The sequence below is a fragment of the Nannospalax galili genome, unplaced genomic scaffold (genome assembly GCF_000622305.1).
Source record: "Nannospalax galili isolate Female #2095 unplaced genomic scaffold, S.galili_v1.0 scaffold70, whole genome shotgun sequence".
NCBI classification, from domain to species: domain Eukaryota; kingdom Metazoa; phylum Chordata; class Mammalia; order Rodentia; family Spalacidae; genus Nannospalax; species Nannospalax galili.
In genome coordinates, this window is record NW_008328543.1 from 136,950 (window position 1) to 150,115 (window position 13,166).

Here is a 13,166-nt window from a genome sequence, read left to right on the forward strand (position 1 = left end):
CATATCAGGTATCTCAAAGTTGGCAGTCTGTCTGGACCTAAGACCTTTCCTGTTGATCAAGAGGACTGAGTCTTTGAAGCTAAAAAGTGTACTAGGCTCATCTGTTCAATCAGAAAATCTAGTATGATGGGTCCCTCAATGAAGTAGATGTTTAGCAGTGCCTCACTCTCAACTGTCTCTTATATTATTCTGTAAAATAGAAAAGTAACACCTTCAAATTCTTTCTATAAAGCTTGTGTTATCTTGATATGAAAACCAAAGACCAAACCGAAAAAAGAAAGAAAGAAAGAAAGAAAGAAAGAAAATTGTAGGCCAATCTCCCAGATGAACACAATGCAAAAATTCTGAATAAAATGCTTGCAATCTGAATGCAAGGACACATCACAAAAATCATCCATCATGATCAAGTCAGCTTCATTCCAGGGATGGTTCAACATATGTAAATCAATTCATATAATCTATCACATAAGCAGACTTGAGCATAGAAACAACACGATCATCTCATTAGATGCAGAAAAGGCTTTTGACAAGATCCAACACCATGATAAAAATCCTGGAGGGTTTAGGGATACAAGGGGCATAATCTCAACATAATTAAGGTTATGCAACAAGCCCACAGCTGACATCATGCTAAATGGAAAAAAATCAAAGTATTTTCACCAAAGGCAAGAACAAGCCATGAAAGCCCATTCTCTGCATTCCTGTTTAATATACTGCTTGAAGCATTAACTAGAGCAATGAGTGACAGAGACAATGGGGATACCAACTGCAAAGGAAGAAGTCAAAGTATCTTTATTTCCAAATGATATGATTCTATAGCTCTAAGGCCCTAAAGACTCCACCAGAAAACACCAACTGGAAAATACATTCAACAAAGTAGAAGAATACAAAATTAGCACAGCAAAATCAGTAGCCCTCCTATATACAAACAACAAACATACTGAGAAAGAATTCAGAGAAAGAATCCTTAAAACATCTTGGAATAAATCTAACCAAGGAAGTGAAATATTTGTATAATAAAAACTTTTAGACATTAAAGAAAAAAATGAAGAAAATTTCAAAATTTGGAAACACCTCACATGCTTATGGATAAGAAGAATCAACATTGTGAAAGTGGCCATCCTACCAAAGCAATCTACAGATTCAAAGCAATCCCCATGAAAATTCCAACACAATTCTTCACAAAAATTGAAAATAATCTTAAATTTCATATGGAAACCCAAACACACACACAAACACACAAAATCAGGATAGCCAAAATGATCCTGAATGATGAAAGAATTGTCAGAAGTAACACCAATACTGATTTTGTTATGTTACAGAGCTATAGTAATAAGAACAAGTTGGTACTGGCATTAATCAGACACATTGATGATCAATAGAATAAAATTAAGGACTCAGATGTAAGTCTACATATCTAAAGCAACTTTTTTTTTTTGACAAAGAGGACACAAGTCCACATTGAGAAAAGATAGCATCTTCAATAAATGGTGCTGGTCAAACTGAAAGGGTACTTGTAGGAAGTGAAATTATATCCCTATCACTCACCCTACATGAAACTCAACTAAATGAATCAAGGACTTCAATACCTGATAACCTGTATCTGATAGAGGACAAAGTAGGGAACACACTGGAGCTTATAGGCACAGGCAAGGACTTCCTGAACAGGACACCAATTGTGCAGGCATTATGATCAATAACTGACAAATGAGACCTAACAAAACTAAAAAAGCTTCTATACAGCAAAAACCACTGTCATACGAGTTACAATGCAAACTAAATAATTGACAGAGGGTTAAAATCTGCAATATACTAAGAACTAAAAAAGGAAACATAAAACAAAACCTCAATCAACCCAATTAAAAAAATTAGTCATGGTACTAAACAGAAAATGTTCAAACGAAAAAATACAAATGTCTGAGACATGCAAACGTGGTCAACATTTAGCCATTGAAAAAGTGAAATTAAAACTACTTTGAGATTTCATCTTACCCCAGTGAGAATGGTTAAGATTCAGCAAACAAATGATGACCAATGTGATGAGGATGTGGAGAAAGGGGTCCAATGTTTACTGCTGATGGGAGTGTTAACTGGTGCAAGTACAATGGACATCAGTGTGGTGGTTCCTCAAGAAGCTGGAAATGAATCTACCACATGATCCAGCCATACCACTCAGGGATATACTCAAAAGACTATGTTCGCCTACACAACACTCACTCATCCATGTTCACTGCTGCTCTGTTCACAATAGCTATGAAACTGAAACAGCCTAGATGTCCATCAACTGACGAGTGTATAATGAAAATACGGCACATTTGCACAATGGGACATTATTCAGATTCTAAGAAAAATGAAATTACAAACTTACAGGTAAATGGATGTTACTAGAAACAACTATCCTGAGTGAGGTGACCCAGACCCAGAAAGATAAACGTTGTATATTTTCCCTCTCATGTGAATGCTAGATTTTATTCTTTAGATATGTATTCACTTGTAATACCTATAGATGTTAGGGACCTAGCAAGGGACAATGAGGGAGTGGGTATCTTTCAAGGGAAGAAGATAGAATAAAGTGATGTAAAGGGGAAAAGGGAATAATGAACAGAGAAGATGAAATGAAGAGGGGGATGGAGGCTAGAAGAGGGAATATAGGGAAGGGTAAATAACACTAAAGATCTTTTGAAAAAGTCATATGAAGCCCAGCTCCTCTAGAAACTCTAAATTACATACGTATACATATGTAAAATGAATATGAATGGAGTTACTATGTAATGGAGGGACAATACCCAAAGTAGACACCTCATTGTGGCAAATAAAATCCATAGAACCAGAAATGTGTTACTCCTCTTTGAGTTGTTGGCCAAGGAAATTCCATAGACCCACCAAGCATTACAGACTATTGCCAATGCTCTTGGTTACACTCTGGAACTTGACGGTAAGATCCTAGGCTAAAGACAACATGTACTTGAGTCACAAAACACTGAGAAATCAAGTGAGAATACTAACCTAGGTGGAAGATTCAACCATACTTGTTAGCATTCATAGTACTGAAAGACACTATGCATGTACCAGAGGAGAAATGTAGTCATCTTATTTAGCAGTGAACCCTGCAAGTCACACAGTGACTGGCTTAAAAGCTATTCCTAGTGGTGAAATGATAGCACACATGTTATGGGAGTAACCAACCACCCTCTGATTGGATTTAAAGCCCACTCCATGAGATTGAACCATACCTGGAAGATGTATCCAGCCCAGAAATCCATAGCTAGATAGATATAGGCCCATGGGAGAACCTACTTGTATTAGTCACTTTTCTGTTGCTGTGATAGAAACACTGACCCAAGCAATTTATAGAAGGAAGAGTTTATTTGAGCTTACAGTTCCAGGGGAATTACAGTCTGTCATGGCAGGGAGGCATGGTGGCAGGAGGTGGCTGGAGCAGGAGCAACAAAAGCTAAGCTCTCACATCATCACGCAGGCACAGGAAGCAAGAAAGTGATTGGAGATCCAGCAAGGCTTAAGAACTCTCTAAGCCCTCCCCCAGTGACATGCTTCCTCCAGGATAGCCACACCTTCCAAACCTCCCAAAACAGTGGCATCATCTGGGGACAAAATGTCCAAACACCTGGAGCCTATGGGGAGCATTTTCATTCAAACCATCACACTACTGCTCCCTATTCTGTAAAATGCACATAGTATTAAAATGACTTCTAATGACTTTTTGCTTTACCCATAGTGTAGAGCATCTCTCAGTCCTTCAGAGAAGCTGCTCCTTGCAGTAGAAGGTGGTTATTACATAGATCCACAAGTAGATAATAATACATTTTATGTATTTCTTGGGGACTGTCAGAAGGGTTGTTACCAGAGATGTCCTCTGATCTCAGTGTCCTTCTTTATGATAAAAACCCAAGGACTACAGCTATAAAGAGAAGACTTTACATTGAGTATCTGAAAGATTTGCTTCTTTTCTTCTGGTAATTTTGAGAACTTTTATTAGAGGTTCACTGATTCTCATTACTCTGACTCTGTGACTGGAGACCAAGACCTGCTGATACACCTGCATTCCCTCACATTTGGCTTCCATTTTTATGCATTAAATAAGAGCCTCTCAAATTCAGCTTTCCCCAAGTCCCTCTCAAGCATTAATCCATCAACATTAAAATCTGTTCCTCCTTCTTGCAGAAATCTCAGATTTGCAATGTCAAATCTCAGCTATTTTGCTATACAATTTAGCTTTTCCTTAAGTGATTGACAAACAAACTGAAACGTAAATTAAGGTCCTAATTTGTGCCAGATTTTGTAGTATGAACTTCACAGACTTCAAAAGGGCACAGATAGAAAGATTCCACCATACAGCAAGTGCTCTGGGAAAAGTTACAAGAAAATAAGAGCTCTTTAACAGAAGCACCTTACAAAATAATCACAATGAAATAGAACAGAAAACAGTAATGGTAACAATGTTGGAACAATAAGCCAACATATATTTGACTCAGTAAAAGAAAAGCAAATATTTTACCATGTTGTCATTTGACCTTTTCTCCAAGTGACACTGGTACCCTAATGCCTCACACAATGATGATGCAAGTGGCCATTTCACTCCATCTCCACAGTATCCTGTGCCCTGTGTCTGAATTTCTGAGTGCTAAACATCCTGAGAGAGTCATGAAGTTCTAATCAGTCAGAAGTTTTCCAGACTACCCAATCCCTGACATGTTTCACACAGATTAAGGGCAAAAAAATGTTCTCAAGTTTAACATTTAATGACAGGCTGATGAGATGTATGCTTTATGTGATTGCAGTACTGTGACATGAGTGAAATTCAGATTATATACATAATCTTATATATAAAGGCAGACAGCGCTGATCTGTACAGATGCATAGGCACGTGCACTTATCGATTAGATAACATCAACAACATGAAGGGACAGTGTAAAACAGCAGTATCAGAGCTCAATCTGGAGAGCTGGAGATGCAGCTCAGCTCAAGGAGTAATTGTCCAGTATGCACAAAGCCCTGGGCTCCATCCCCACTACCACACAGACTGAGCACTTGGGACATGAATTCATGCAGCCTAGAAATCTAAGATCCCCTTTGCTACATAGTGAGTTCATGCCCAGCCAAGAATAAATATCCTATCTCAACAGAAGTTTCTATCTGGGAATAAAGTTTAGACAAAGCCCCACAGTCTAATTCCAGTCCAAAGATGAGAGATGAAGGAGCAGCTTTAAGACAGTATTCCTCAAAATTAGGTTCTTCACTCATTCACACAAGACTCACTCTTGCCCTTTCACATCAAGAATAAGATACGTGCATAAACCCAGAGATGTGGTTCATAATGGAGAACTGTAAGAAGGGTCTGGTTACTTCTTCCTGACCAACCTATCCACTTCTTGTAGGCAAGGATAGCTATTACCTACCAAGATACTCCACTCAGACAATGGACTTCAGCTCATCAGGCCAAACATGCTCAGAAGCACTTAGAGACACTGAACTTGTTACAAGGACCTTTGTTTCCAAAGTATTCATTTATTTGACATCAGGATACTAAGAGATAAGAAAACTGATTGATCTTCATCAGGACAGGTGTGTTGTACAAATTTCGTTGTCAACTTGACACATCAGGGATGAGGGAACCTCAATTTTGGAATTTCCTTTCTGTGACTGGCCTCTGGGCATGTCTATGAGACATTTTCTTGATTTTTGAGTAGTGTGGGAGGGCCTAGCCCACTGTGAATGGTGCCACCCCTGGGTAAGTGGTCTTGGGTTATATAAGAAAGCAAGCTGAGCACAGAACAGGGGAGCAAGTCATAAGTAGCATTCCTCCATGGTCTGTGTTTAAGCTGCTGCCTCTAGGATCTAACCCTGACGCTGTGCACTGCTTCCCCCCCGAGACGCACTGTAAGCTGCCAGGTGAAATAAACCCTTTTCTCCCACAAGTTGATTTATGTCATGGTGTTTAGCACAGGAATAGAAAGTAACTAGAACAATAGGTGAGAGGATCAGTGAGGAAAAGAGAGAGTGTAAGACCCAGCCAATCCACAAAGGTGCCTGTGTATCACAGTTCTGAAGTTCTGAGTCTCTTTGCAGATGTTTTCCGCTCTCTTGGAAAATCCATTTCATTTTATTTCTATGCTCTTGAAGGATGATTTACAATCACACCATCTTTAACCACATATTAGGAATAACATTAGAAATACTAATTATAAACATTTATTTCTTGTCTTCTAAATAATTTTTTAAAATCTTGAAGCATATAGACACAAACAATCATCTGTCTTCATAATCTGCCTGGTTCAGGGAAATAGAATATAAATCTTTAAATCCAAAAAAAGATCTGTTTTAGGAACAGATACATAAGGGAAATTAACTTTTGTAGACTTCAAATGCCAGAAGTAAGCATTTGATCCCTGAAGGGAAACAATTTTGAGATACGCTTCACCACGTAATTACTGTCGTTTTCTTAGTTACACTTTCCCTTTCCCTGCAGGCTGTTTCTCTGAATAAACTTACTTTTATTTCTAATTATATCATTATAGAGATGAGAATCAGGTCTAATTAGATAAAAACATGAAAACAATTGTCATTCCCTTATCTCTACAAACTATAATTTGCTACCTTTGAAGGATGCCTCCTTAAAGGAAAGCAGCTTGACTGGTTTGTGGATTGGCTCTATGGAAAAAAGGCCAGGCACTTACATCTTCCCATCTGAGGACCTCCATACACAGATTCTAGTTGTATGTCAGCCAGTCTTCTCTTTCTCTTTAAAGATTAATTTTATTTGTATGAGTGTTTGCTTGCATGTATGTATGTGTACCACATGCATGCAGTACTCACAGAGGCTAGAAGAGGGTGTTAGATCCCCTGGAACTAGAGTTACAGACAGTTGTTAGCTGCTATGTGTGTGCTGGGAACCAGACTTGGGTTCTCTGCAAGAGCATCCAGTGCACTTAACAGCTGAGTTGTCTTTCCAGACCCAGAGCTCTTTTCTTTTGTCGTCTAGTACATTTCTATTCTGTTAACCAACTACTTCACACAGGTGCTATGGATATAAAACAGACTAATTATAGCTCTGCTCTCAGAATAAATGAGGCAAAACTAATTTTCTCACCACGACAAGTGCCATTCCCATATGTGAAGTGCATTTATGGGAGCAGCATGAAGCCTTTTCCCCAATTCCCACAGACACCGCAGAGATCATGCAGATGAATTCCCATAGTCAATGATCCATGACCACTTCATTTTTTTTTATATAACTTGAGAAAGCATTTCTAAATTTTATTTTATTTATTATTTTTATTTATGAGTGTAAGAACACCCATGGGTGTAAGTACACCCATGTCATGCAATGCCATTAGCCACCATATGAGTGCTGGGAATCACACCTGGGTCCTCTGCAACAGCAGTCATTGCTCTTAACCACTGAGCCATCTCTCCACACTCCTCCCTTTTCAAATTCATTTTATTTATTATTTTTATTTATGTGTATGAGTGTACTGTCTGCATGTGTGTAAGGAGAAAGCATTTTTTAACCCCCAGGTTGAGTAGGTTAGGCACTGTATGCCTTCTCAATCATTTCAAATAGTGGAAATGGGTAATGACAGTTCATCAGAATAAGAATTTCTTACCTGGCAAATATGCCTGACCCATGCTAGCATTTCAGCAGCCACTATGAGAAAAAGAGGTGATGAACCCTAGTTTGGGTTGGGTTTGAGGTGAGGCAAAGAGGAAAACAGGTAATCTGAAATGTTTATAAGCATTCTTTAAAAAGAAGATTACAGAAAGTTTGAGTGTATGTGCAAATGTGCATGTGTGTACATGTATGTGTATGCATGTGTATGTGTGTCTAATGCCTGTGTGTTTGTGTGTGCATGTGTGTATGTGCATCCAGGTCTGTGTGCATTTGTCTGAGTGTGTGCGCACCTGTGTCTGTGTTTGTGCTCAGAAGGATAGATAACATCACCATGTTAGGAACATTTTCTCGCTACTTCACACTCATGGCTATTGACTGCTGTGCTTTGTCTGAGTTGTGAGCATAACAGCTACTGAATTCTTATGTACAAACTACTGACTACTATCTAAAGGATAGCTTAAGAGGAAGAGAAATTTTAAGAAGAAACAGTAAAGCACTGACACCATAAATAGAAAGGAAAGAGATCAGGAGGAAGAAACATTTTGAGGAAACAAAATAGACACAGGATGGAGGTCAGAGACAAAGAACAAGAATCAGAGGATAAAGACCTACATCCACAGTAAGGAGGACAAGAGGACAGAACCCTACATCTATGGGTGAGGAGAACCAGGGCATGAAGACTTATATCCACAGTAAGGAGGACCAGAGGTTGGAGACAAATGTCCATGGTGAGGAGTCCCAGAGGATGGAGACCTATGTTCACGGGTAAGGCATTTAGCCAGTCTTTAAAATATCCTGACCTATTTATTTCATGGCAAACTATGTACTTTTAACATTACTTATTTTATTGTTATTCAGTATACATGAATAATTTACACTGATTTGTTTCCAAGTGCTGTAATGAGTATAGAGGATCATGGCCTCCCTGTCCTGAAAGTAACTTAATGTGATTATGTCTAAGTCTCAGGGTTGGAGGAAGGTCTAGGTCAGTGGATTCTTCAGGGTGGTTCATATTAAACAGTGGAGTTTTCAGTGTTAATTACTTAAGCATTACCCTTTGAGATTCATATTCAGAAAGTTAACTTTGGTAATCTGTAATTCTAACAAGTTCTTTGGAAAAATGGTACATAGCCAGTTTGGAAAATAAAGCCAACCACATTTTGTATTCTTAAGAATCCTCAAGGATTAGTATGATCATGTCTTTATGCTTTGTATTTAAAAAAGTCAGAATACAAAAGAGATTTTGAGATGTCTTAAAATGACTTAAATGAGCTGGGTGTGGTGGTGCATGCCTTTAATCCCAGCACTCAGGAGGCAGAGGCAGGTGGATCTCTGTGAGTTCAAGGCCAGCCTGGTCTACATAGTGAGTTCCAGGACAGCGGGGGCTACAGGGAGACCCTGTCTCAAAAAAGACAAAAAAAATGATTTAAATATAATCACAATGTGAACAATAAGACAAATCTAGGATAAAAATTTGTCTTATTTCCATGTTTTCAGAATAGTCATCTACTATTGAACATACAATTTATCTGCTGTAAAGATTTGAATTTATCCAAGTAGCCAAAATCTAATAGGATTATCCACCAGCTTGTTCATGCAATCTTTTTATATTTATCACCAAAGAAGTTGAATTCATTTCTACAATAACAAAAGCTAATTTGAATATTTAACTTATGTATTTACTTTCACAATTAGCTATGTTTAGTGTACTAAGTTTTCAGCATCCAATTATCAAAAGGCAAGTAGTTGTTTATCTGTGGTAACTGCTTCATAGTCCATATGTATTGCAAATTTTATTCACTATTAATGTGTGTGTGTTCTTGTGAGTCATGTGTATGTGTTAGTAAAGGTATGTGCATGCTGCAGTACATGTGTGAAGATCTGAGGACAACTTTTCAGGAGGGAGTCCCACTGTGGGTTGTGGACTGAACACAGATCATCAGGCTTGCTCAGCAAGTACTTTGAGCCATTCCACCAAACCTGGATATATATTTTTATTTGACACATGAACATCGACTTAAAAGTTTCTAAAGCTATGCCATTCCATGTGCCTGAAGTTCATTTTCATTTTTTAAGGAGATCACTGTGTGATGCCCTGGAAATGCGTGTTTCACATACATACTCATGTCTGTGGGGTTACCTGTATGACACTGTCTCCAGGGCTCATGTCTGTGTAAACAAAGACATCATAGGAGATTTCAGGGAAGGCTGGAGTATTATCATTTGCATCCATCACTCGGATATTGACCACAACTGGTTCACTTTCTTGTATACCATCAAAGGCTGTGATCTGTGGAGAAACAAAAACATATCTAATAGAGAGGTCAGGTAAACGTAGTGCTGAGCCCGCTCCTATAACCAACAGACATTTTAAAACAATATTTGCAATTTTAAAAATGTGCTAAATTATTTGGTCAATGAAATGAACTAGTACAATATATTCCAAAATGTTATGCTATCTAAGAAGCAATTACTGAGGAGTCTATTTTATTTTAATTCATTTGATTCCAAGCACATATTTGACATTTAAATACATTTTGTTAATAAAGAATCTTGAAATGAGGGGCTGGAGAGATGGTTAAGCAGTTCAGAGCACTGGCTGCTCTTGCAGATGACTCAGGTTCAAATCCTAACACTCACATGGTGGCTAACAACGTGTATAATTCCAGTTCCAGGGGATCCTGTACCCTCTTCTGACCTTCAAGGGCAGAGCAGGACACAGGTGCACCTACATGTGTGTAGGCATAACACACACACACACACACACACACATAAAATAACTCGTACACATAAAATTAAAAATAAATAAATTAATTAAAAAGAATCTTGAAATGAGGATACCAATTCAAATGCAAAAATGTTTCTCAAATTGGCAGCCATTTCTCATAACAAGCTATACAAAATATCTTAGAGGCTTGAATTGAGAAAATAACATTGCTGATCCCTAATTTTTTTGTTGTGGTTTGTGAGACAGGGCCTCCTGGAGCTCAAGCAAGCCTCAGTCTACTGTCTAGCTGAGGACGGCTGTGAGCATCCATCTCATCCTCCTGCCTCCACCTCCCAAGTGCTAGGATTATAATCAGCACCACTGCACTTGGTTTATGTGATGCTGAGTATTGACCCTAGAACCTCATGTATACTGGGAAGCAGTCTACCAACTGAGATATAGCTCCAGTCCAAGTTACAATTTAATATTTAATATACTACTGGGAATGTTGCAATCAAAACCTTCTCCAGACATCGCCAGATGATCTCTGGAGGGGACAATCACTGCTAGTTGAGAACCACTGGCCTCAGACAGCAGTAAAATGGAAAGTGAAGCCACAACATAGAGGTAAAACAATTCTTTATCACGTGGATTTTACTTTACATCCTTCACTAGTGTATGGAAAAAAACTTGAACATATTTTTATTCAGTGGGAAAATATTAAAATATTGGCACAAAGTATCAAATATGTAAAGGAAAATGAACATAGTGAAATTTTCTCTTACTCTACATGCCAAGTTTTTACCCTCAAATCACTGACTCGGTGTTCTTTACCGTCAGTTTCAGCTACATAAATACAGGCATGTATATGAAATAATTTACCAAAAAGGTATATGTCTGCTGTTCCTCTCTGTCCACAGGCTGGAGGAGGGTGAGGTAGCGGGTGATACCAGTCGGTGTGACGGTGAAGACTGACGTGTAATCGTTCAGGAAAAGATGAAGCTCTGGGTCTTTTGTCTTTGAAAAAAAGAACACATCATTTAAAATGTTGAACATACAATGCCAATTTTAGTTTTTTGCCTGAAAATTCATTATACATAGACCACTATATTAAAAATTCCTAAAGGAATATGAGCATTGGCTCATAAGTAATCAAAATTATGCGAGTATGATTCACAGCATTTAGAAATAAGTACTAGCACAATTGTGAACAAGGAAGATGACAAGGAAGGAAGAAGACTGGGAAACAGCCTAGAAACTGGTTCCTGTGGGTCATTTAATAGCAGCATTTTCTGTAACTTGATTGCATTAAAATTTAAGAAATCATATTAAGAATGGAATATTTTTGTCCAGAAATTTAGCAGTAAGATTTTACAGCCAGTTTGTTAGCAGCAATAAACTGCACATATGCATACTACTGGACTTCTCTCAGTTATAATGTAAAACAGAAATAAAATTGGTGATGCATTATTCATTACACATAAATATTATGCCTGCTACTTCTTTCTTATTTTAATACTATAAAGGTTCTTCAAAAGAAACACAATATTTTAGCTAAAATATTTCAAATGGTTTGCTTGAAATATATATAAACGTAATATGTGTGCCTGTCAAAGAGCCTAGCAAAAATTAGAGTCACAGGGGAAAATATTTAAAATTTTCAAAACTAAGATAATTATCTTGGCACTGGAAGTCATTCACAGCTTCCCTCCCCACCCCACGTTGTTTACTGTGATTAAGAGAAGGAGCAGACACAAGGTGGGAGCTCAGTTTGGTGACTGCACAGTAGGCTAGGAAGGCAGCTTCAGCATCTGAAGGGACTATGGACAGCCTGGGTGCTCCCCAGGATGACGAAAAGGAAGAGGGTGGATGAAGAATGAAGCATGTATACAGGCATTATCACTCATATGTCATTCATAACACATCATTCATAGTAGGGTATGAAATATGTTTCAGAGAACACTTCTCTGCCTCATATCAAGTGCAGATGGTTAAATGTGATAATTTAGAAAATAAAGAGTTTACATTTTTTTAAAATTTAAGTAGCACACACTATTGGGTACACATTGAATCATACTTTATTCTGTACAGGTTTTCCCAATGGCACAATTGTGTATATTTCCAATAAACCTTGAACCTCCAACACACTGTGCACTCAGATCCTAGTCTATGCACACTTCTGTGCCTATGATTTGGACTTCAGGTTGGCCTGCTAGCCTCATCTCAGAAAAATAAAACATAGTACTATTGAAAGTGACTCTTTCTGGTCTATTTATTCATTTACCATTTAAAAAATATTTTTATTTATTTTTATTTTATGTGTATGAGTTTATTGCCTGCATGTTTGTAAGTGCACCCATGTTGTGCAATGCCTATGGAGAGCAGAAGAGGGTGTATGGTCCCCTGGAACTGGAGTTATGGACACTTGTTAGCCGCCATGTGGGTGCTGGGAATTGAACCCAGGTCCTCTATAAGAGCAGATGGTGTTCTGCCTATGCAGGTCAGAAGAGGGTATCAGATCCCCTGGAACTGGAGTTACTGATAGTTGTTAGCTGCCATGTGGGTGCTGGGAACCAAACCCAGGTCTCTGCAACAGCAGCCTGTGCTCTTAATTATTAGCTGAGTCATCTTCTCCAGCTCCCCAGTCTATTTATTTTAAAATAGTCAAATCTTGCTAGGCGTGGTGGAGCATGTCTTTAATTCCAGCACTTGAGAGGCAGAGGCAGGTGGCTCTCTGTGAGTTTGAGGCCAGCTCGGTCTACATAGCAAGTTCCAGGTCAGCTGAGGCTACAGGAAGACCCTGTCTCAAAAAGACCAAAAAAAAAAAAA

General features: G+C 38.3%; 1 protein-coding gene across 7 annotated transcripts in view; it reads right to left on the reverse strand.

Annotated features, from left to right (window-relative positions):
* The window catches only part of LOC103729463 (protocadherin-15), a 1,150,197-nt gene that overhangs the window by 121,706 nt on the left and 1,015,325 nt on the right, over window positions 1-13,166 (reverse strand). For all 7 annotated transcript variants that reach the window (XM_029560656.1, XM_029560654.1, XM_029560663.1 and 4 more), the window contains 2 exons: window positions 11,220-11,354; window positions 9,771-9,920 (listed from right to left, as the gene is read on the reverse strand). In XM_029560656.1, the coding sequence (XP_029416516.1) occupies window positions 9,771-9,920; window positions 11,220-11,354 (285 nt within the window). The remainder of the gene's footprint in view (window positions 1-9,770; window positions 9,921-11,219; window positions 11,355-13,166) is intronic.